The 21,836-nt window shown below is 42.7% G+C and overlaps 2 protein-coding genes and 2 long non-coding RNA genes across 4 annotated transcripts; all 4 read right to left on the bottom strand.

The window, feature by feature from the left end:
* Positions 1-422: 422 nt before the first annotated feature.
* On the bottom strand, positions 423-9,897 carry LOC116223260 (collagen alpha-1(XVII) chain-like). The gene is made up of 25 exons (XM_042709578.1): positions 9,776-9,897; positions 9,333-9,368; positions 9,156-9,209; positions 8,942-8,977; positions 8,812-8,847; positions 8,509-8,571; positions 7,966-8,001; positions 7,786-7,857; positions 7,668-7,694; positions 7,533-7,568; positions 7,386-7,421; positions 7,162-7,242; positions 4,598-4,633; positions 4,282-4,374; positions 4,080-4,160; positions 3,767-3,826; positions 3,608-3,670; positions 3,326-3,385; positions 3,121-3,147; positions 2,834-2,884; positions 2,056-2,151; positions 1,597-1,644; positions 1,023-1,256; positions 753-905; positions 423-499 (listed from the first exon to the last, which is right to left on the bottom strand). The coding sequence occupies exons 2-25, from the start codon at positions 9,361-9,363 to the stop codon at positions 423-425; spliced, it is 1,587 nt and encodes a 528-aa protein (XP_042565512.1). The 5' UTR covers positions 9,364-9,368; positions 9,776-9,897.
* LOC116223261 (collagen alpha-1(XVII) chain-like) lies at positions 9,458-15,972 on the bottom strand. Its single transcript, XM_031579305.1, has 11 exons — positions 15,915-15,972; positions 15,568-15,723; positions 13,942-14,085; positions 13,102-13,314; positions 11,571-11,621; positions 11,163-11,189; positions 10,990-11,016; positions 10,229-10,291; positions 9,996-10,100; positions 9,776-9,838; positions 9,458-9,462 (listed from the first exon to the last, which is right to left on the bottom strand). The coding sequence occupies exons 1-11, from the start codon at positions 15,970-15,972 to the stop codon at positions 9,458-9,460; spliced, it is 912 nt and encodes a 303-aa protein (XP_031435165.1).
* A 2,172-nt stretch (positions 15,973-18,144) lies between these two features.
* LOC116223180 lies at positions 18,145-18,961 on the bottom strand. The gene is made up of 3 exons (XR_004164956.2): positions 18,859-18,961; positions 18,276-18,323; positions 18,145-18,175 (listed from the first exon to the last, which is right to left on the bottom strand). It is a non-coding gene; the product is annotated as an uncharacterized LOC116223180 (long non-coding RNA).
* Positions 18,962-19,517: 556 nt separating this feature from the next.
* LOC116223234 lies at positions 19,518-20,818 on the bottom strand. Its single transcript, XR_004164988.2, has 3 exons — positions 20,627-20,818; positions 20,213-20,263; positions 19,518-19,592 (listed from the first exon to the last, which is right to left on the bottom strand). It is a non-coding gene; the product is annotated as an uncharacterized LOC116223234 (long non-coding RNA).
* Positions 20,819-21,836: the final 1,018 nt, after the last annotated feature.

Genomic DNA, 21,836 nt, shown 5'->3' on the forward strand with positions numbered 1-21,836 from the left:
CTCACCATTAATAATCCTGATGACATATTCAGCCAATTCCTGAGTGTTATAATTGGTTTGGGAGGCTCCGCCCCCAGCACCAGGTGTGCCAGGTGTCCCAGGTGTTCCAGGAGGACCAGGTGGGCCCATGACATAACGCCTCACATCATCCCCTGACAATCAATCAATCATTAAATCAATCAATTAACAAACCAACCAACCAAATAACCATCCACCCCAACAATTAGTTGTTTTACAGCAGAAAACTTTATAAATGAATAATCCACTCAATTGATTAGCTTTAAATGTTACAGAATATGTACATGCAAATGTATAGGTATCCACAATGCATTACAAATGTATTGATAGCAGCATTTTGGATACCATTAAGTTAAGCGTTGCCCCTTTATGTAACTCACTCCGCAGCAGTGCGATGATGTCATTCACAGACACTGGGCCTGATGTCCCTGATGTTCCAGGGGGCCCTGGGGGACCAGGGGGGCCTTGAGCTCCAGAGAAGCTTGAACCTGGAGCCACATTTACAACTGAGTCAGTACATAGTGCATACTTCGGATTACAAAAGATAAATTCAAAGCACTGAAAAGGAATTATCCATTTTATACATTTAGCACTCATGAGATGTTGAGAGGTATTGTGTATTGTACACACCACATAAGGTTTGAAGAAGTAAAATGCTGAGTTCTTCAAATAGCAGTTGTATGTAACCACCCCATAAAATAGCCTGGTAGTCCCATTTTAGCATTGTTACTTACGCTGAATGTAGGTCATGACACGAGTCGCCATGTCGTCAATGGACACAGAAGGTCCTGCAGGCCCTGGGGAACCGGGAGAACCGGGGGAACCAGGGGAACCAGGGGAACCAGGGGGACCCCGAATCCCACTGAGGTGCTGCCTCGCGCTGTCACCTTAATTCACACAGCAGCATGGTTGGTATCCAGCATCAAGTCAATGTTACACACAATCACAATGACACAAACACACATTCACACAACACACACATGCATACATGAATGCACGCACACATGCATACACATCAAAGATATCCACAAGTACTCCAATAAAAAGGTTATACATGGACTGAAGGTAAATGAAGACGAGCAGTCCAGTCTTACTCTGGAAGTAGTCAGAGATGTAGCGACTGAATTCGGATGTAGAGTACGAGCCCCCAGATTGTCCAGATTGTCCAGGTGTTCCCGGCGTTCCGGGTCGCCCAGGTAGACCAGGGGGTCCAGGAAGACCCCGAGAGGCCCCAGAATCTGAGGTGAGGACAAAAAGAAACATGCCACTCAGAATGGAAAAAGACTCACAAAGCCTAGACCTAAAAACCCTAGCTAGCTACTCCAGTCTTCACTGATGAGTTGGGCTGCCTCACATAGCAACTGCATGACTATACATGACCACTGCAAAAATGTGTTAAACTGCTAATCAAAAACAGCATTTTATTAATGAAGCTATGTATCTCAGACAGTATAAGTGTAAGCTATATTTCTACATTTTAAAGGCACAGTCACATCAATTTATATGCCTTTTTCTGTATAGCATCCTGGGCTAATGTTGACTGAAATGTTTGAGAAGTGAAAGTGCCATGAAGCTCACCTCTGGAATTTCCTGGAGAGCCAGGAGCACCTGGAGATCCTGAATCCCCTGAGAAAGCCAGAGTTAGGAGATCATGAGAAAGCCAGTCATTAGGAGATCATCCTCATCAATAGTAGTACAATCATCTTTATCATCTTTATAATCATCGCCATCTCCACCACACTCTTACCCATTACCCATATCAGTACCACCATCCTCCTCATCACTCCATTGTCATCACTCACTACTTTCAATTACTTTACCGTTACTTTTCTGACAATGACAATCACCTTCAGTTACATTGGCATAGCCATCACTATCATGACTGTATGTCATCATCCCCACTGTTGTTGTCACTTCTTGACTGCTCTCAATCTTAGGGTTTAGAGCACTCATAGTGCTGTGGTTGTTGATTGTTTACACTCTGGCATCTTTCATGTTTAATTTGTATATTGTTGAGCTATGGTATGCATTGCAAACCTTTGCGTCCCTCCCGTCCTGCTGGCCCTGGAGATCCTGGAGATCCTGGAGTTCCAGGGGGCCCAGGGGGTCCTTGCACTGCTCCGTAGTCTGAGGCTGAATGGGCGAAAGAGAATTGTCAGCTCTGGTGTACTTATCTATACATACACGTAAAAACCCAGAATGCTAATATATAAATGTAAAATTGCAAGACCTGTGAACCAAACTGGTGCTACTTAGCGAATCAAATCTTTGCAAACAAGCTAAGTGTTACATTAAGTCACATTACATTAGCCAAGTTCGCTAGCTCGAGTTCAATTTAAACTGCCAAGCTAGCTTGTGATTGAGATCTCTCAGCATTAGAGGTTTGTGGTTTGAGCGTCAATATCAGAGCAACTCAAATTCAACTAAGTAATCCAAGCTGGTTTGATTATTTCCATGCAATGGTAACACCAGCATTCCTTTATTTGATTGATTGTTTTGTCATCAGCTGTGGTGCCAAACGTAGGCTATCTAGAGTGACTGATTAGCATTCTGATGTTCAGAGGGTTGTCTCGCTTGTTTTGACTTCATTTACAGTCTGTCAAATGATATTTGTTACACTTTCATAGCCTACTTCTACATCTATAAAATCGCTTCAACAATACTTGAAAGTAAGAGTTGTAAGCCTATGTATGTATGCTGCATATGTAAAAACATTTAGCACGTCACTGCTACCAATGTGCACAGTGCACTAATGTCAACCCTGAAACCCCAGAGCACCCCCACCTCACAAGTCCCTATGCAAACCCTTACTTACATCTGACTGCATCTCCAGGTCTCCCTGGTAATCCAGGCTGGCCAGACTCTCCTGCGAAATTTAACACACACCTCATAATCAGAGACATACATATAAAAACACACAAATAGTATCTATTTCATAAAATTATGTGTATTATAGTTGTGTCATATCACATTCTTATAATGTCTAATCAGTTTTGCTATTTTACCATCATGTCATTAGATATTGTCTTGTCTCACACAAGTCTTAGATTTAATTTAGAATAGATATGGTGGATGGTAAACTTGAGGAGTAAGGTCTATTACCTTGGTATCCCCTTGCTCCTTGTAGTCCTACGAGTTTGAAAACAAAGTCAAAGACACAAAATGTGAACAGATTCATCACAGTAAGTATGAAAGCACAGTATACACCCAGCAGCAACTACTATGCCCTCACTGACCCTGAAAAGAGAAAGTTATACACAACTTTGGAACTGTATTTTTATTATAATTGACTCTTTGAAGGACCCACCTGGAGATCCTTTGGGACCTGCAGGCCCTGGCGGTCCAGGAGGTCCAGCGAAAAATGTGCCTGCATGAAAATCAGCACAATTGACACACACAATTTCAGACATCAAACAATGCCCTGCCTCAGAGCCAGTTACATCTACCAATCCTGTGGGAATAGTAGGTTATGTGTACGTTATGTGTACGCTATGTGTGGACTCTATGAGCTGTACGCAGAGGCTGCATGCCACTGATCCAGAGTAAACCCAGCTGTTGGACAGTGTTTTGTTTGGGCAGAGATGCCAACCTGAGTTGGGCACGAAGCTGCCTGGCTCTCCCTTCTCTCCCCTTGGGCCGGGTCTTCCATAGCCTAGAACAGGAGATCGGAAACACATGTTTATGCAGAGACCATTAATACTGATTTGGTGCCGTGGTAAGCGTCGATTTTGAAATGGGTTATCTTTACCTGACTGTCCTGGCTCCCCTCGTGGACCAGCCGGGCCTGGTGGACCTGGTCTGGTGTCTCCTGAGTGAGGAACAAACAGTTAGAAATGAGTGCGGATCGTGGATGGCGCTGTCAGTAATACGGCATATCCTGTGCAGTGCAGTGGACAAGATCATGTACAAACATAGTGTGGACAATGGTGGGTGATGCCTGTAATGTATATGTATAGTGGGTGTTATCACCAGGCATTAGAAGAAGTGATGGGTGCAGTTAGGGTGGCATGTGGGCTGAATTAGTTGTGGGACGTGGTCAGTGGTGGGTATGGTCATCTCACCTGCACGGCCAGGTGGGCCTGGAGGACCAGGAGGTCCCGGAGGGCCAGGGAGGGCTGAGGCTCCAGCTGCACCAAACCGGGCTGAAATTATACAATTATACATGCACTGACACTCAGCCCAAAACAAACTTCATCCTGTGTATGTGTATTAATTACAAAAGAAAGAAAGAAAGAAAGAAAAGAAGGAGAGAAAGGGACCTACTTTCTGCTCGGGTTGCACTGATGGTCTCTGTTGTCTTGACTGTGATGCCAGGCTCTCCCTGATCCCCCTTATCACCCTGGCCTCCTTTAGGACCTGTGCAAATCACAAAAAAACAGGAGGTCAAACCACCACAACCATGCACAGGTTGTACTGATCCTTGAAAGCTCTTATTGGCCCCCACAAAATTAAGGGGACCTAAATGGTAGAGAAATCAATAGAATCATTTAGAATAGATTCAACTTTAATCTGACTGGTTCAGTATATAATCTAAAGGAATTCCAAAGATTGGGATGGTTCAGAAGATCAAGACACTCACCCTGCTGTCCAGGAAGCCCAGCAGGACCAATGGGGCCTGAAAATACAGATCAGCTGGTTTATTGCATGTTATTAACATACCCACTTATAATAAAAAATGTCTTATATTCTGCGTAAGACTACTTAATATAGCTTTTTTCATTTGTTAAAAAATAATGTTGATAATAATGCTACTTAAAAAGGAATGCAGTAATTTTTGTTTAAAACGTTAAAATATCAACTAAACAATACCAACAGAATATAGAAAATAAAATTTTTAACATGTCAAATGCAAATGTGTGCTGTATGAGCAATAGAGGATGGATACCCGACCCGAGCCCGTCGGAACCCGGGCTCGGACAAACATTAGAAATTATAATCGGGCTCGGACACATCAGCGCGATAAGGCATTGAACATTCCATATTTCAAATATCTTAATAAATAGTGAAGTCAACGTGTCTGCCTCACATATATGGAGGACCAAACCTGCCATATTTATAAATGAATGAATGAATAAATAAATGTCCACTTCCATGCATTTAGACAGAAATAAATGAATAAATGTATTAATTAACGCACAATTGTCAATCAATAGTTACTTATAATTTACATTTCTGTATGTATTTATTTCTGTATTCATTTATTTATTCATCCATTCATTCATTCATTCATTTATTTATTTATTTATTTATTTATTTATTTATTCATTCATTCATTCATGCATTTATTTATTCATTCATTCATTCATTCATTCATTGTTCCCAATATGATAATGAGAGGAGGCCAGTAGGCGTGGAAACTGACTTTCAGACATTTTGCAATCAATCCAGAGCCTTAGATTCAATCTAGCTAACTAGTGCAAGCACTTCCGCATTTTTCCGTAAGATCTGCATATAATATTTAAAGCTAGCTAATAACTTATAAAGATTATTTATTATTGTTATTTATTCAGTCTAGGGCGAGAGACTGTGGAGAGGTATCTATCTAGCTAGCTAGGTTGGTGACAATCTAGAGAACAGTAGCTACAGTAACGTTTTTCCGTAAATCTGCATATAATATTTAAAGCTAGCTAATAACCTATAAAGATTATTTATTATTATTATTTATTCAGTCTAGGGCGAGAGACTGTGGAGAGGTATCTATCTAGCTAGCTAGGTTGGTGACAATCTAGAGAACAGTAGCTACAGTAACGTAGCAGTGTGGAGCAAGATAGCTGCTAGTGACGTTATTGTTCAAGGGATGTGTGTGCGTGTTGCTGAAAGTATTTCACAGTCACTATAGCGATAACTTACGCTAGCTAGTTGCCAGGAGCTTGACATACTGTATCAATGTTGAACAAAACGTCCCAAAAGGCCATTATGAACTTTTTTTATTTAAATCTTTGTAGCATTTTGTGAATGGGCAACCTACTCCTGAGTATCCCAAAGTATGCATAAGGCACAACCTGAGAGCAATAACCTGGCGATCTGATACAAAGCCATAGCATTACATCAGGATCATCATTTTACAAGCAAGTTATGCAGAAGTTCGTTTTTGAGAATAAAATAAATCACATTTAGGATAACAGCCTACATCCATGCTACATCCAAACTATTCATAAGCGTCACCGTTCTCTCTCTCTAGCTCTACCACACCAACCCTGTACGTGCTGCTCTTAAAGGAGCCGCACCATTTTACAACACGTTCTTGCAATGTGAATCATTTCATTTAAACATGCTTATTGGCCTTCTTGTGCACGCTTGTGCGTTTGACAGCGCTTGTTTGTGTGAGCGAGCATTTATCTGTTGATGCCCGAGTTTAATAAAGCCAGGCTATTCATAAAAAACTTACGTAAATGTGGCATTAGTATGAACAGTTGAGACATTGATTCCGTCGGGCTCGGGTCGGGTTTGGACGAAATATTTTAATGGCTGTCTGTCGGACTCGGGCCGGGCTCGGGCACTACTCTGTCGGACGCGGGTCGGGCTCGGACAGAAAAATTCGGCCGATCCATGCTCTAATGAGCAAGATGTTGGCAAGCTAACCAGCTAGCTGCAGCCCCTCCTCTCTTGTAATACCACTTTGTACCTCAAGAGGCAATAGTGAGCGCAGCAAGCAGGTTTGGCTATCCTGTAGTTGCAAGACCATCAGTTAACACTAATCTATAACTAATTGCAGCTAGCTCAAAAGCTTGAGTGCTTAAAAGAAAATCTACAGAGGATTATTTGATGTGACAATTACCATGATAAAAATATCAATCTCTGTTGATGTAGACACTAATCGTGGCTTTTTGGTTTCAAGAGAGAGGAGCTAGGGGTGGAAAAAACTAGTGATATGCTTCCCCAATTTGTTTGGAGTACGCAGTAAGGAATAGTATGGCTAGGTGAAAGTTAGCTAGACCTGCATATAGCATATATACGGTTTTTTTTACTACAAAGGACAACGGCCTTGCATTAATCAATGCCTGACTATCTTATCCGCTTTGACACATAACCCCTTGTATAAACTGATGTTAATGGAATGGAATTGAGCGAATTGCTCAACTGAGATCTAAAGTTCAGGTCTATGACAGGGCTGTCTGCCCTGGGCCCACATGCATGACTCACCTGATAAGCCAGGGGCTCCAGATGGTCCAGCTGGTCCAGGACTGCCAGGTGGTCCAGGAACGGCCACTGAGCTGGAGCCGGCTGAGATATCACCATGGAAACAGACATGGAAGTAAGACATGAAAGCAGCTTCACTGTTTGAATGGCTGTCGTAGTATGACTCAGTTGGGTTCATCATTTAGTTTAGTCTGAAATAACCACTCCCGTCTGATATTCAGCCTCACCTGCATTGATGACTTGTCCAGGTGCGCCCGTTTGACCTGTGTAACAGATGCATGCATTACATGGCATTTTCAAACCAAAAGTTATAGGTTTCAATGTAAACATTATTGATTAAAAGAGATATCGAAATATGTTGGAAGAAATATTACCTTTAGCTCCTGGTTGTCCTGGGTGTCCTGCAAGTCCTACAATTGGAATACCAAATCAGGAATTTATTTTAAGACGCTAAAAATAGATTCAGCTCTAAGACATTGTGTATAAGTCTGCAAGTGTGTAGACTATACCTGGTGGTCCTTGCAGGCCTTGTGTTCCTACGAGCACAGGCAAATTATTAGGATATGAGATGAGACCACAACTTCCTAGACATTTAAATTCCAATTATGGGATGCTATCCTACTGTACCTGGAAGCCCTGTGTCTCCTGGGGGCCCGGAGGGACCCCTGATTCCAGGCAGTCCGATTGAGCCTTGGTCACCTGGACAACACAAGTTCATATCCATGGTTCCTCTAGGGCTCATTGGTGGAATGTTGTATTGTTATTAATTATATTATCCTATCATGAAATAATACAATCATTATTTACCTCTGGTTCCTTTTACACCATCAATTCCTTGGGGTCCTGATCAAATGAGACAGGCAACAACAGGACGAGAAGAATGAATAGAGAAACCTCAATTACACATCAGTTTTAAGAAATGTTTCAATTTAAAGAAATGCTTCACAACTGACAGCATCATTATGCATTATAATGAAAGTGAGAGCGGGACTGAAGACTCCTCTGGTAAGAAAAGTCATGTCATCTGGTGTGAGTATTGGCAGGATGCAGGCTGGCAGATGGAAAATGGCGTTTATCTGACTCATCCAACACCACATGCATTCCACCTTTAGTCACGCTGTCTATATTTTGACTGACAGACTGGTCGCTGTGTGAAGCACAAAAAGCCACGAGACGTGACAAAAAGCCGCAAGAAACCCCTGATGGTGCTGCTGATGGAACCACAGGTATGTCAATAAACTCAAGCAAGTAAACCGGGATGATCTTTTTCGCTCTCACACACACACACACACACACACACACACACACACACACACACACACACACACACACACACACAACATCTCTTACCTGAAGATCCTTTGGCTCCTTTCTCTCCTGTGGGTCCTTGGCTGCCTGAGTTTCCTGGGGAACCTAAAAAGAACCAGGTTAGAACTCAGACAGGGGATTTCATATCACCACAAGAAGCTGGTACGGTATCATTACATCTTTCCAAAACCAGTAAGACAAATTGGAATTGATATTGGAATTTGGATCACTGAGAAACTAAACACAAAGACTGTATAGCATCTATGCATTCGTCAAATATTGATGTGTGGGGTGTGCTGATTCACTGAAATAATAAGTTATGTCACATTGTGTAAGCATACACACCTGGTCTGCCCATTTCTCCTTTGTCACCATGGTCACCTGTGTAAATAGCACATGTCAAATATCATTATATTAGCTGATGAATTATCCGAAAGACTCCTATAGAGCACCTGAGGCAAAACTAGTCTCCCACCTTTGATTCCCTGTTGTCCAGCAGGTCCCCTTTCACCTGTGGGTCAGAAGAACAAGCAATGAGAGGTCAATTTAACTTGAAATTGTTACATTTGCATTTCACATGCATCGTCAAGGGTGAAAGGCAGTTATATTGTGGGGCTGTGTAGGTGGCTGAGTTGGGAGTGACTTGAGGTGTCTGAAGATGCAATGACACTCGTTGTTTACATTCATACCTTTTGGTCCAGCAGGCCCACCCTCACCACGGAAACCAGTTAGTCCTGGTTCACCTGAGAGTGAGAACAGTGTTAATGACATCTGCCATCAATGTGTCATTTCTCATCCTGTCTTTCAGCAGGATATTCATAAAGAGTCCCTCTGAGGAACTGTGAGAGACAAAAGAAGTCACTCACCTGGAGGTCCGGAAAGTCCATGAATACCCATTGCACCTGGAGAAGAGATAATTAGTAAGTATTGTTTAAATGTGCAATGCGTAGGTTTTTGTTGTCCTACATATGCTCCCAGACATGTACTGATGTCATTCTGAGGGAACCACAAATAGATCATAACGAACCATATATGTTCATGCATTTGTTTGAAATTTTAGGTGAATAATTGTTCAAGAAATGCAATTAAAACTGAAATAGACAAGCAATATGTACAAAATGAACTGGACTATTTGGAGACACCGTCTTCTAATCATTTGACCTCATATGAGGAGGCAATAACACACATATAATTAATAATATAACTTTTCTGCCATGCTCTGTGCATATACAGGATAAGTCATCATGATCATGATAGCAAGCATTACTATGCATGTCACTAAAATCTGTGCCCTCAGGACATATCTCACCTTTGGGTCCAGGAGAACCAACCGATCCAGGAAGACCAGGAGGTCCAGCATCACCAGAAGACCCTTTAGAGGTAGAACCATGTTAATGCCAACCATCTACACATTACCAGAAAGAAGAACTTGATGTTCTGAATAAGACTAAACAAGATGTGAAGATGAACCCTAATTATGAACTCCTCTTCCTTCAGTAAATACACTTCACTAGAGGAGCATGCTGTACCTCTTTCACCCTTGATGCCAAATCCTTGAGGTCCAAGCTCCCCACGAGGTCCTGCTGGCCCTTCTCGGCCCCTCAACCCTTGGGGTCCCTCTGGACCATGATCCCCTGCAGGGGAAATAGAGAAAACTGGTTTCAACCCTAAATTACTTCACATGGGGGCCCTTAAAGATCAAGACTGAAACACTGTGAAAAGTTATTTGATGTTCTGCCAACATAAAGGAAGCTCTCCATACCACCACTTCCTTTCTGTCCTTTTGGTCCCTCATGTCCTGGTTGTCCAGATAGGCCAGGAGCACCTAGATGGCAAAGGTCAAAGTTCACACTTTGCTAGAGGGAGCAGCATCAGTACAGTGTGTGTAGTTTAAAGCCTTAAAACAACGACAATAACAAAAATGTGAATAGAAATAACATAATGACATACCGGTATGTAATGTCAAGGGCAGCAATGCTTTTGACCGAAATATCTACTAAAGTTAGCAAGTTAACCAGCTAGCAGTGGCCCGTCCTTTCTTGTAATATCACCTTGTAAGAGGGGATAGACACTCACTGCATGGAAAACAGCAAGCACATTTGGCTATCCTGTAGTAGCAAGTCCATAAGTTAACCTTAATGGTCAGGTAGCTCAAAAGCTTGAGTGAGTGAGTGAAGATTCACAGGGATCAATTTGCCTCAACTAAGTTAATGTAACATATAAACATGAATAGGTAGACACCAACGGTCACCTGGATGTCTTTCAATCCTATAAATGTTCTCATGCTACATGTATCCTAGCCTCTGCCATCTTGGACAAACTCTTTGGATACACCAGTGAGGGAGAAGAGCTAGGGATGGAAAAACCTGGTTATATCCTGCCCCCAGTTTGTTTGGAGTATGAAATAATTTAGTTCCCTTCAGCTAGCGAGTGCAGCATATTGCACCTTTATAGCACTTTTGTTACATCAGAGAAAACGAGTCCACTCTACAAACACACAAGGACCATAATAATCATGCTTACCCGGTAACCCAGGGAAACCTGTATCACCTGTGTAATAAGACACAAACATTGAGATTGTTACTTGAGTATGTTATCTGCTGTGCATGTATTCAATCTCTGCTGGATCAGTGACAAGCTTTTAGGTGCCAGTATGTTCATGTGGATGTGTGACTGTGTATGTGTCTGTTTCAAACCTTTAGATCCAGGCGCTCCTGAGTCACCTGATAAGAAACAAGGAGACGTACATTAACAGATCCCATTTTTTTCATGTAAAAAGCAACTTACAGCACAGTTAATTTAAAGCAATTTTCAGCTAAGTTAAATTAAAACGACTTACAGTACAGGTGATGTAAAGTAACTTACAGCACAGTTAAATTATGGCGATGGATATTATACAGTACAGGTAAAGAAGCTATGATTTTTGTCAGTATAAGCCTTGTAGGCATCAATCCATGATTACAGTGTTTTAACACAATGTTCCACTACTTTAGCTATAGTAAGACCCACAGATGGGCACATCACCATGGTAACAACCCATAGGGCAGAGTTTGATATCTTGTTTGTATGATCACTGTGTGGTGTGGAATTGATGGTGGTTTTACCTTTGGGCCCTGGAGGTCCTCTCTCTGTTCGCACTGAGGAAGCTAAGGTCGCTGAGGGAACAAAGGCATTTTGGTTCTAAATACATGTGGATTACCATGATGAATGTACTGCACTGTTAAACATTTCCTGTAACATCTAGAGTAAGTTACTGGCAGCTATTGGCCAGTGAATAGTGTAGTTCCTCTCTAGTATTGTATTGCCATACTATTCACAGTATAACAAGAAGCCTTCTGTAAAACAAAAAAAACTTTTATGTCATCTCTAGTACATTACCAGCAGAGATTCCTCCAATTGGAGAGATAAGTTTACCAATGGACAATGACACGGCCACTGGGAGAGGCACAAATGGTTGAGTGTTGTGAAAGGTCTGCATCGTGTCCCGGCCCTAATGAGGTGCCTTGTCATGTCTATATAGGAGCACCTGATGTTTTGAAATATCTATGGAAGCTCATGGTGATTGTATGGAAAAAAGGAGCACGTGGCATCGGACAGGTAGTATTTTCATTCCAAAGGAGAAGAACGCTTTGAACATAGGCCAATTCCGACCTATCCGTCTTCTTCGTGTGGAGGGAAATACCAGCAAGGTTGGTCTCCTATCTGAAGGAAAATAGTTTGATAGATATTTCCGTGAAGAAAGCAGGAATCCCAGGTTTTTCTAGATGTTTGGAACATAGTCACATGATTTGGCGTCAAACTCAGGCAGCAAGGTCAGAAGGCAGAGACCTTCAGGTGGTATTTTTGGATCGGGACCACACAGTCTGCTATGAAATGCATTCAGTTACTTTCAGGAAACTGAGAAGATCTGAGTGTTAGTCAAAGCATATTTTGAGGATATTCAGTTGTGCTTTAACACAAGTAATGACACCACATCTGGCATCATTTGGAGATGCATCATGACTCAGTGTACCATGTTGCTGTTGGCTTTCACCATGGCAATGGAGGTAACTATAAGGGCATCTAAATGGGTTGTTGGTAGTGAAAGGCTGCAGACTGACACCGAGTTACCGCCCATCCAAGCTTATATAGATGCCATGGCGGCACTGACAACAATTGCTTCATGTAGCCCGTCGGCTTTTGAGCCATGTTGAACGAGTCTGAAATGGGCAAGGATGAAAGTGAAAACTAGCGAATGTAGTATTTCTATCAGTATGGGAAAATTGGTGGAAGAGAGGTTTCATATTGATGGTGAGGTGATTCCTTCTATTGTAGAAAAACCTGTGTAGAGTTTTGGCAGGTGGTACAACTCATTCAGTGACCAAGGACAGGTTTCAGAACGTAGAGAATCCATTGTTAAGGCTATCAGAGTGTGTGTGTGTGTGTGTGTGTGTGTGTGTGTGTGTGTGTGTGTGTGTGTGTGAGAGTTTGTTTATGTACGTGTATGTGTGTTTGTGTGTGTGTGTGTGTGTGTGTGTATGTGTATGTGTATATGTATGTGTATGTGTGTATATGTGTGTGTGTGTGTGTATGTATGTGTGTGTGTGTGTGTGTGTGTGTGTGTGTGTTTGTGTGTGTGTGTGTGTGTGTGTTTACCGTGAACAGACTCAGATTGTAGTTCTGCTCTCAGTAGCTGTTGAACAATTCTCTGCAGTGCTGCACCGTCCGTGGGAAGTGCCGCCCCCAGATTCAGGGTGTTGTCGGCCCGGCCAAGGACCCCGCTGTCGTTATTGCCAGTGAAGCGACTGGTGCGGGCCGTGGAAGAGTCCAAAGCATCCACACGAGCCCTCAGCTTCCTCACATCCTCCGCTGCAGGAGAGGGTGACGAAGTTATTGCTGTCACTAACAAGTCATACCTTGGGGTTGTGTGTGTGCACAAGTTCCTCTGAGAGTATATGTAAATGCTCATGTGTATGGGTGTGTGGGCACGTGAGTGTGTGTGTGTGTGTATATGCTCATGTGTGTGGGGTGTGTTCATAGGCTGTGAGTGTGCACATTTGTGGGACACATTTGGGATGTGGAAAGAGAGGCACATGTTTTGAATGTTGCGTGTGGAATGTTGAGAAAGTTTGAGTTACTAGAGAAGCCTAATTAAAGCTTCCTTTTTTTTTACATGTTTGTCCTCTCTGGCTTGATTGGTAATCTCCAACATAGACATATATAGACATATATCTATATATGTCTATGATCTCCAACACCTGTCTACTTCCCTTGGCATTCTGGGAAATGTAGTTTCGGACCTCTGGAGACCTTTGTAGCCTGCTTTCAGGGGAATGTATTTTCCATCCACGACACGCCCCCGCGGGACCCCACAGTATGTATGTGTACTACTACTTTTGTGTATGTGTGTGCCGGCCCTATTTTGTGTGTGTGTGGTTGCTTGTTTGTGTCGTGTCTGTGTTTGGCCTGCATGTTTATGTGTGTGTGTGGACTCACCCAGTGCGATTAGTCCAAACAGCAGTCCCAGCAGCAGTAGCAGGCCCAGCAGGAGCCCCAGCAGCCACTTCCACCAGGAGCAGCAGCCTGTCAGGCAGCCGCAGCAGCCCCCACCTCCCCCATACTCCTCCTCCTTCTGGATCTCTGAAGGATGCAAATACCCATACACATACACATAAAGCAGTGACACACACACACAATTTCCAGCCAATATGCAGGACAAACTCACTGTTGTGTACACTATTCATGGGTTCTTCAAGAAGTTACAACATCTATATGTAGGACAGAGTCAAACATCTATATGTAGGACAGAGTCAAACATCTAGCCGTTTTAAGATAATGACCTAGAGCCATCTAGCCATGACGCTAATCTCCACTTGTGCAATTAAAAGTATACAGACTAGATATTCTGAATATTTGAGACACACATGCTTTTCAGGTGTTTAAAATACACAATTAAGTATTGAATCATTTTCATGTATGTTCCTCATGGTGTGATACATCACACTGTACCTGCATAAGTAGCTTTGTCTTTGGTTGCCACTGCTGATGATCCATCTAAAAACAGTCAGGCAATATATCAGTCGACTAATCAACTAATCTTCCAACCAACAAATGTACTCTATCTGACAGAAAATACAGATAAAAAGGTAAACAGATAGAGAGATGAGCTAAAATAAAAGTATTATAATTAACAGATAAATAATGAATCCTATTAATATGTATGATAATGATAACTATTATTGATAATAATGATAACAATGACAATGATAACGCATGAAATAATCCTATAATAGACGGTATGTCTGTGATAGTCCTGATGGCTGTAGCTGCAGTGAGACGAGCAGAAGGCGTGCTTACAGAAGGTGTTTGCAGAGGTGGATTGGACCGGAGCGGCCTGGGAGTAACTGCCACTGATCACTTTCTCTTTCTTCAGAGAGTCATCAGAGAACGAGCCTTTAGAGGAAACAGAGAAACGACATCTCTGAAGACTTGCTGACGTGCACTTGAATAGATGTAAATATGTGTTTTACATGTGCGTGTTTTGTGTTTCCTCCTGTCCTAATCCCCATTTGTCCTCAAAGGGAATAAATATAGGACAATAGGGCTAACATCTAATTGATGTTTATCTTGTCAAATATGCATCTTTACTGCTTATATGTTAGTTTTTTTTTTTTTTTTCTGACTCTGTTGCCTTTATTGTGTTGGATGCCTGCCTGTCTAGGAATATGGGGTGGGGAGAAAGGTTTTAGGGATGTGGATCCTTGTTCTTTGTATCCCTGGAAATCTCTATAACCTTGGTCTATGATCTCCTCAAAGAAATAGGGTGGGGCAGCGGGGTGAAAAGTTTACAACTGTGTATTTTCATTTGTGATGTCTGTACTACCTGTATGTTGTAAACCGAAAATCAATAAATACAATACAATGGGCTAACATACATCAAGACAGATGACATATACAGCCATACACAACGGTATTACTACCAAGCCTAATTAGATTAAATCAAATGAAAGGAATCATGCCATACTGCATAATTCTTTCTGGTTGCACTAACAGTAACAGGAGTCATTTTCCTATTGATTCATGTTGTCTTTGGATTCCTCAGAGCAGCCCTGTTGGCCTTACCCGTCCTCCATCCAGTGCCACTGTTGCTAAACTGTTTCCCGCTGTCCTTTGCCAGGATGAGGACCTCTGTGTCCCTTTTCATTGGAATGTTCTCCTTTTCCACCAGGATGTATTTCCGGGGAATATCATCACTGAGGGATTTGGATGTGGATACAGCTGCACACACACACACACACACACACAAACACGCCACAGTCAAAAATCATTGACATTTTGTAAAATGGAAGTCTTCTGTCTCAAGAGCTGTTGAAATGACACAAGCTGCATGAGCTACTGGAGTTTTAACACTGGTGGAGGGCTTGACCACACGTCAGGTGTAGCAAGGCTGCAGTGATGATGATGATTACCTGTGGAGGTGGACACTCCTGTGCTGACCACCCCTGCGCTGTTCATTCCCTGAGACATGTTCTTTTGGACTCCATATCCTGACCCCAAAAACAAGAAGTTTATGTAACACATACATTATAGAATTATTGTTTTCTATTTTCAGTATAAACTATGAATGTTCTTAAGAATAACAATTAATGTTTACCATAAAGATGCATTCAATTGGATTAAGAACGTATTCAATTGATTACAACTGAATGTATGCAACTGAACAGAATCGGATGTTCTTCAGATACAGCGTTCAGTTTAGGCTGAAGTAAGTTCAGTAAAGGCTCCCCCTAGTGCATATTTTGTGTACTACACTTACAGTGAGTAAAGTGTTTGGTATACACATTTCATCATCCACTGTCAGTGCTGCAGCAGAATAATGTGTCCGTACGGACATGTCTTTATTGACTGTGCATGTGCGAAATTGAGCATGGAGTAGTTTTCATATGCGCAGTACAATAAGATTGTAGTATGCATATGCTGAGCTTGTCCGCATCAGCACAAAAATTGTATACTTGGGATACACCAATGCTCATGTCCGTATCGGTATTGCACAAAGCCGTCCCCAGAAGTGTACCTCTGCCTTAATGTACCTGTATGTGTGTTCATCCCATTGGAAGTGAGAACACTGTTGGTTGTTGACACAAGGTTATTCTGGAATCCATACACTGCAAATATATACAGAGAGAGAGAGATTTTCATTGCCACATAATTGTTATTTATTAGTATGTCATGCACTTGGAGCTTTACTTGAACTATTTTACATAAACTATTTCTAAATATGTCGTAAAACTGAGGTAAAATTAAGTCAAATTGAAAGTTTACAAGAAATAATTGCTGACCTGACAGGGAAGATGGTGAGATGGTATTGACCATTGATGACCCGGGTGACAGATTGTTGTTGCCCTGGTAACCGTAGGTGTTGCTGAGTGTGGTTCCTGAGGGGAGGGTGGAGCTGGTCCAGGTGTACGAGGTGGCAGAGTCTAACATGGTAGAATCATACTGGCCAGACACTGAAATTGAGAAAGGACTCTTAATATCAGTGAGTTAGCCAAGTCAGTGTGTGTGTATATGCATGTGTGTGTGTGTGTGTGTGTGTGTGTGTGTGTGTGTGTGTGTGTGTGTGTGTGTGCGTGTGTGTGTGTGTGTGTGCGTGTGTGTGTGCGTGTGTGTGTGTGTATGTGTATGTGTGTGTATGTGTGTGTGTGTGTACCTGACTGTGAACCCTCAGCTGGTACTCTGGTCTCCACACTGGCCTTGCGAGGGACAGGAAGGGTGGAGGAGGCGGAGGAGCGGGTGGGGCTAACACTTGAGGACCGCCCACCCTTCAGCAGACGCTTCACATCATCCAGCTCTGACCCTGAACACACACACGCATGCATGCACATATGTTCACTAACAAGTCACATATTTACAATCAAACACTAAACACACAGTTCTAAATAAAATGACACACTGCTACCCTTCCACATTAAACATGCTCACAGCCAGATTAAACTGTTGTAGAGGCATCCTCATGAGTGTCTGGTATTTAAAGACACACACCAGAAATAAAACTATGATGGGGTTTGTAATAAAAATAAAACTGTTTGTGCCAGAACTATACATAGCGAATGTCTGACAAGCTCTTTCCATCTGAAACGTGGCCATCGGAATGGCCACCCTATACGCTTAACACACATTCTACCCCATTCTACCAAGTTTCTGTTGCCATGGCGATGGGTGAACTTACATCCAGTGGACGGCGAGGCGCTTTGGAGGCGGGCTCTGATCTCACTCTCTGGGACGCAGCAGGACAGGAGACACAAGAGTTACCATCACACCCTCAACACAAACACAGCACAACATACAAACATACAAACATACATACATACATACACATACAACATACACATACATGCATACGTATATAAAGACGTACAATCACTAATACACAGAGTTGGACTGTTTTGTTAGACTGCCTGCTAGAGATCAAAAGAGGGGAGACACTGGTGCTGTGAAGCACAGTTAGCACGACATTTAGTGACCTTTGCACTCTCTGGAGGAGTGTCATTTAGTGACCTGGGCACTCTGTGGAGGAGTGTCATTTAGTGACCTTTGCACTCTGTGGAGGAGTGTCATTTAGTGACCTTTGCACTCTTTGCACTCTGTGGAGGAGTGTCATTTAGTGACCTTTGCTCTCTGTGGAGGAGTGTCTGTTTACCTCTGCTCTGGCTTCGGCCTCTGGACGGTCCTGTTGGAGAGACATGTAAGATTAGGAAAAAGTGTTTCAGTCAAGAGAATAACAGCATCTCATGTCATCTGGATTAAGGGTCACAAGCAACGTAGCCTACCGTAGTCTTTTCTGGGCAGCTCTGGGGACGAGTTTCCACTCGAACTTCCTGAAATCCAGCGAAGGAGAAAAACAGGAATGTTTTTTAAAGAGGAAAGAAAATGTATTTCAAGGCACAAAATGGTTCTTGATACAATCATTATTAAAGCTAATGCTTTTATTTCTAGGGAATATTGAACCCCTAGAACCTGATTAAATGAATCATGTATGTACATTTTTTAGTTTGAGTGCCTAGTGTGTGTGAATGCATGTGAGTGTGTGTATTGTATGTGAGTGTGTGTGAATGCATGTGAGTGTGTGTATTGTATGTGAGTGTGTGTGAATGCATGTGAGTGTGTGTATTGTATGTGAGTGTGTGTGAATGTATGTGGGTGTGTGTATTGTATGTGAGTGTGTGTGAATGCATGTGAGTGTGTGTATTGTATGTGAGTGTGTGTGAATGTATGTGGGTGTGTGTATTGTATGTGAGCGTGTGTGAATGTATGTGGGTGTGTGTATTGTATGTGAGTGTGTGTGAATGCATGTGAGTGTGTGTATTGTATGTGAGTGTGTGTGAATGCATGTGGGTGTGTGTATTGACTCACCATCATAGGCCATGGAGTGACTGGCCATAACCTTCCTCTCCAGGAAGATGGGGGAGTGGCCTAGAGAGGAGGCTGAGCCTTGTATCCTCCTACCGCCCCCTGTGTAGCTCGTCTTCACTTTAGACCCGCCCCCTGGTCCTGAGGAGCTGCTAAACGCCGCCCCTCCTCCACCGCCCCCTCCTCCACCGCCCCCACCTCCACCGCCTCCACCTCCTCTTCCTCCTCCTCCTCCTCCACCGGCCCCTCCTCCACCGACCCCACCTCCTCTACCTCCTCCTCCTCCTCCTCCTCCTCCTCCGCCACCACTCCCCTCCCCTGAGGAGTCACTGCCCAGATACACACCAGAACTCAGTCCTCCAGCATTCACACCCACGGATGCTGCAGACCAAACACACACACAGTCAAATACACAAACAGGTAAGCACAGTTGTATACACACACACACTCACAGTCTCTCAACCACACGCACACCCGCTTGCTCATAGACACATGAGCATACACTCACAGACATATGGCACACCACCGGCACATGCGCAAAAAATCTGAGCAATGTTCTTATAGTCTGATCTTTGCAGTTAAGCCAAAGACATAAGTACATTAAAAAAGAAGAGTATGGTGTTGGTGTTACTCACAGGATGTGTAGTAACTGCTGCTGTTCTGGGCTAAGGCATTCTTCTCCAACCCAGCCCCTCCATAGCCACTGCTCATGCTCTTCACTGACCCGCTACTGCCCTCTGATGGTGGAAATAGCACATAACACACAAAAGTTAAGCACAAGCTTGAATGGCTCAGCTCTCAGTCAAAACCAATATTTGCTATGACTAATAATTTGGAAAAGGAAGGAAAGGAAAGAAATCAATAATCATGTTTCTATTCTATGAGAAAAAGTCAGTTAAAGGGAGGGGTCACTGAGACATATCACACCTGCTGACACATAGTGGTTTCCATCACATCATTCATTTGGGTGCTACACATTGGTAAGGTGAGCCCCTCTATGACATAGCCTCTGGCATTTTAACAGCTTTGGTAATCTAGTGCTATTCTATATATCACATTGCATAACTATAGAGAAAATGGATATCACTTATGGACAAATGAGTGTAACATATACTACTGCACTCATAAGAAACGTTATGTAATATATCATCTGAGTGCACTAACAGGGTTCTGATGTAAAGACTGGGATACATGGGAGAAGCACTTTGTGATTTCACAAACAAAAAGCTTGCTTCTTTGTTGCTTACAACCCCATATCAGGGCCATGTGGTGACTAAATGAACTATGACAGGAGTCACAACATTTATTCCACAAACAACTTTTAACTGGAGTTACGGTTCTGTGGTTCTCTACTCACTTGGTGGCAAAGATGTCAGTCTTGATGTTGATGTTGTCATATGTGTCACAACTGAGGAAAACAACAGTCGAACCAGCACAGGCGTTAAAACGGCATACATTTCTTTTTTTTCATTAGATGTGCAAGAGTAGGCAACAAGAAACAGCAGGAGCAATTCGCACTTGACTCCAAACCACCACTAGAGGTCAGGGTAACTCTGTCTATGGAGCAAATGCATGACGCAGGTATGCCACATCTCTGTGCATTCCTTTACACAGGTTAGGATTACACATTGTTGAACAAGAAAAACAGAGACTGTGAGAAACTGTGAAAAGAAAAAGAAAAAAGAAAAGAGTGAGAAAGAAGAGAGAGACAGGGGAAAGGTGAGTGAAAGAGAAAGGAAAGAAAGAGGAGGTAAAGGGGGTTCATCTTTACCTCCTGAACTGCCTCCGGAGGGATTTATGTCTCTGGACATCAGATCATCCATGCCATGCTATCTAATGAGGGAAAAATGCATAAATAATTGTGTTGTCTGTGAATTAAAACCGATGAGCATATTCTTATTCACTGAGACTGTGCGTGTAATGCAAAATTCACAGTGGAGTCAAAATGATGTCCCTCTCTTTCTCCGTCTCAAGCATGGGCATGTTATCTATCTCACACATGCAGCACATGAATCTTTTTATCCCTCTGTTTTACTGGATCAAATAAAGACACCAGTCTGGCTCTATGTGATGTCGACCATCTTTAGTGACACCCTCAGAGAATGACCCTTTTTCACCACAAAGAAACACAACAAGGCATGGACTGCACAGAAAAAGAAAATGCCTCCTCTGTCCGGACTTTGACCACCCTGGCACGGTACTTGAACTAAGCACAGCCTCTATACTACTACAAACATTCAACACATTTGTTACATTTCATTGTCTCATTCCCCACAGATGAAACTGTCTGTTAATCATTAGACGTGTATGTGCTGCTTTTTCACTCTGCTTATACCTTCTTCAACATTTGTAGACATGATTGGAAACTTAGAATTGTATATTTGGTAAGTATTTCTTCCTCATTTTGATTGCAATCATTTCCTAAATTAACTAATTTATATCTAAAAACCGATCACTTTACAAACTCTACACTTCTACTCTACTCTACTCATCTGCAAATGTATGGCATGTGGGACCTGGGTACTGTATGCCTTAAACACAGCAACACAGAGCAGTGTCGTTTGTGTTAGCAGGATTAACTGTGTAATGTCCCAGAGGAAGGGGAAGAGGCAGATGCTGGACCAGAGCTGATGCTGATCTGGTCAGTAAACAGCTGACCCTGGATCAGAGCCACTGGTGACCGAGTGATATGACACAGGTCCGGCCAGACGGCGGCTTCCTGGAACACAGGCCCGGCCCATGATCTGGCATAGTTTCACCACACCGTTGCCCGGATAAGCCTGGCCTGGTTAAAGGCTTGGTACTATGTAGATGTGGTGATGACCAAGGGTTGGAGAAGAGCAATGGAGCTTTGCGTTTAAAGCTTAGAATTCAGAATGTACAAGGAGCATCTCTGACCCTCTGCACCCTCCTAGAAAATGTCCCTCTTTAAATCATAATTTTAAATAGAGAAACCTGAGAATCCCCTTACTGCACATAAT

Source organism: Clupea harengus, chromosome 13 (genome assembly GCF_900700415.2).
Source record: "Clupea harengus chromosome 13, Ch_v2.0.2, whole genome shotgun sequence".
In the NCBI taxonomy this organism is placed as follows: Eukaryota; Metazoa; Chordata; class Actinopteri; order Clupeiformes; family Clupeidae; genus Clupea; species Clupea harengus.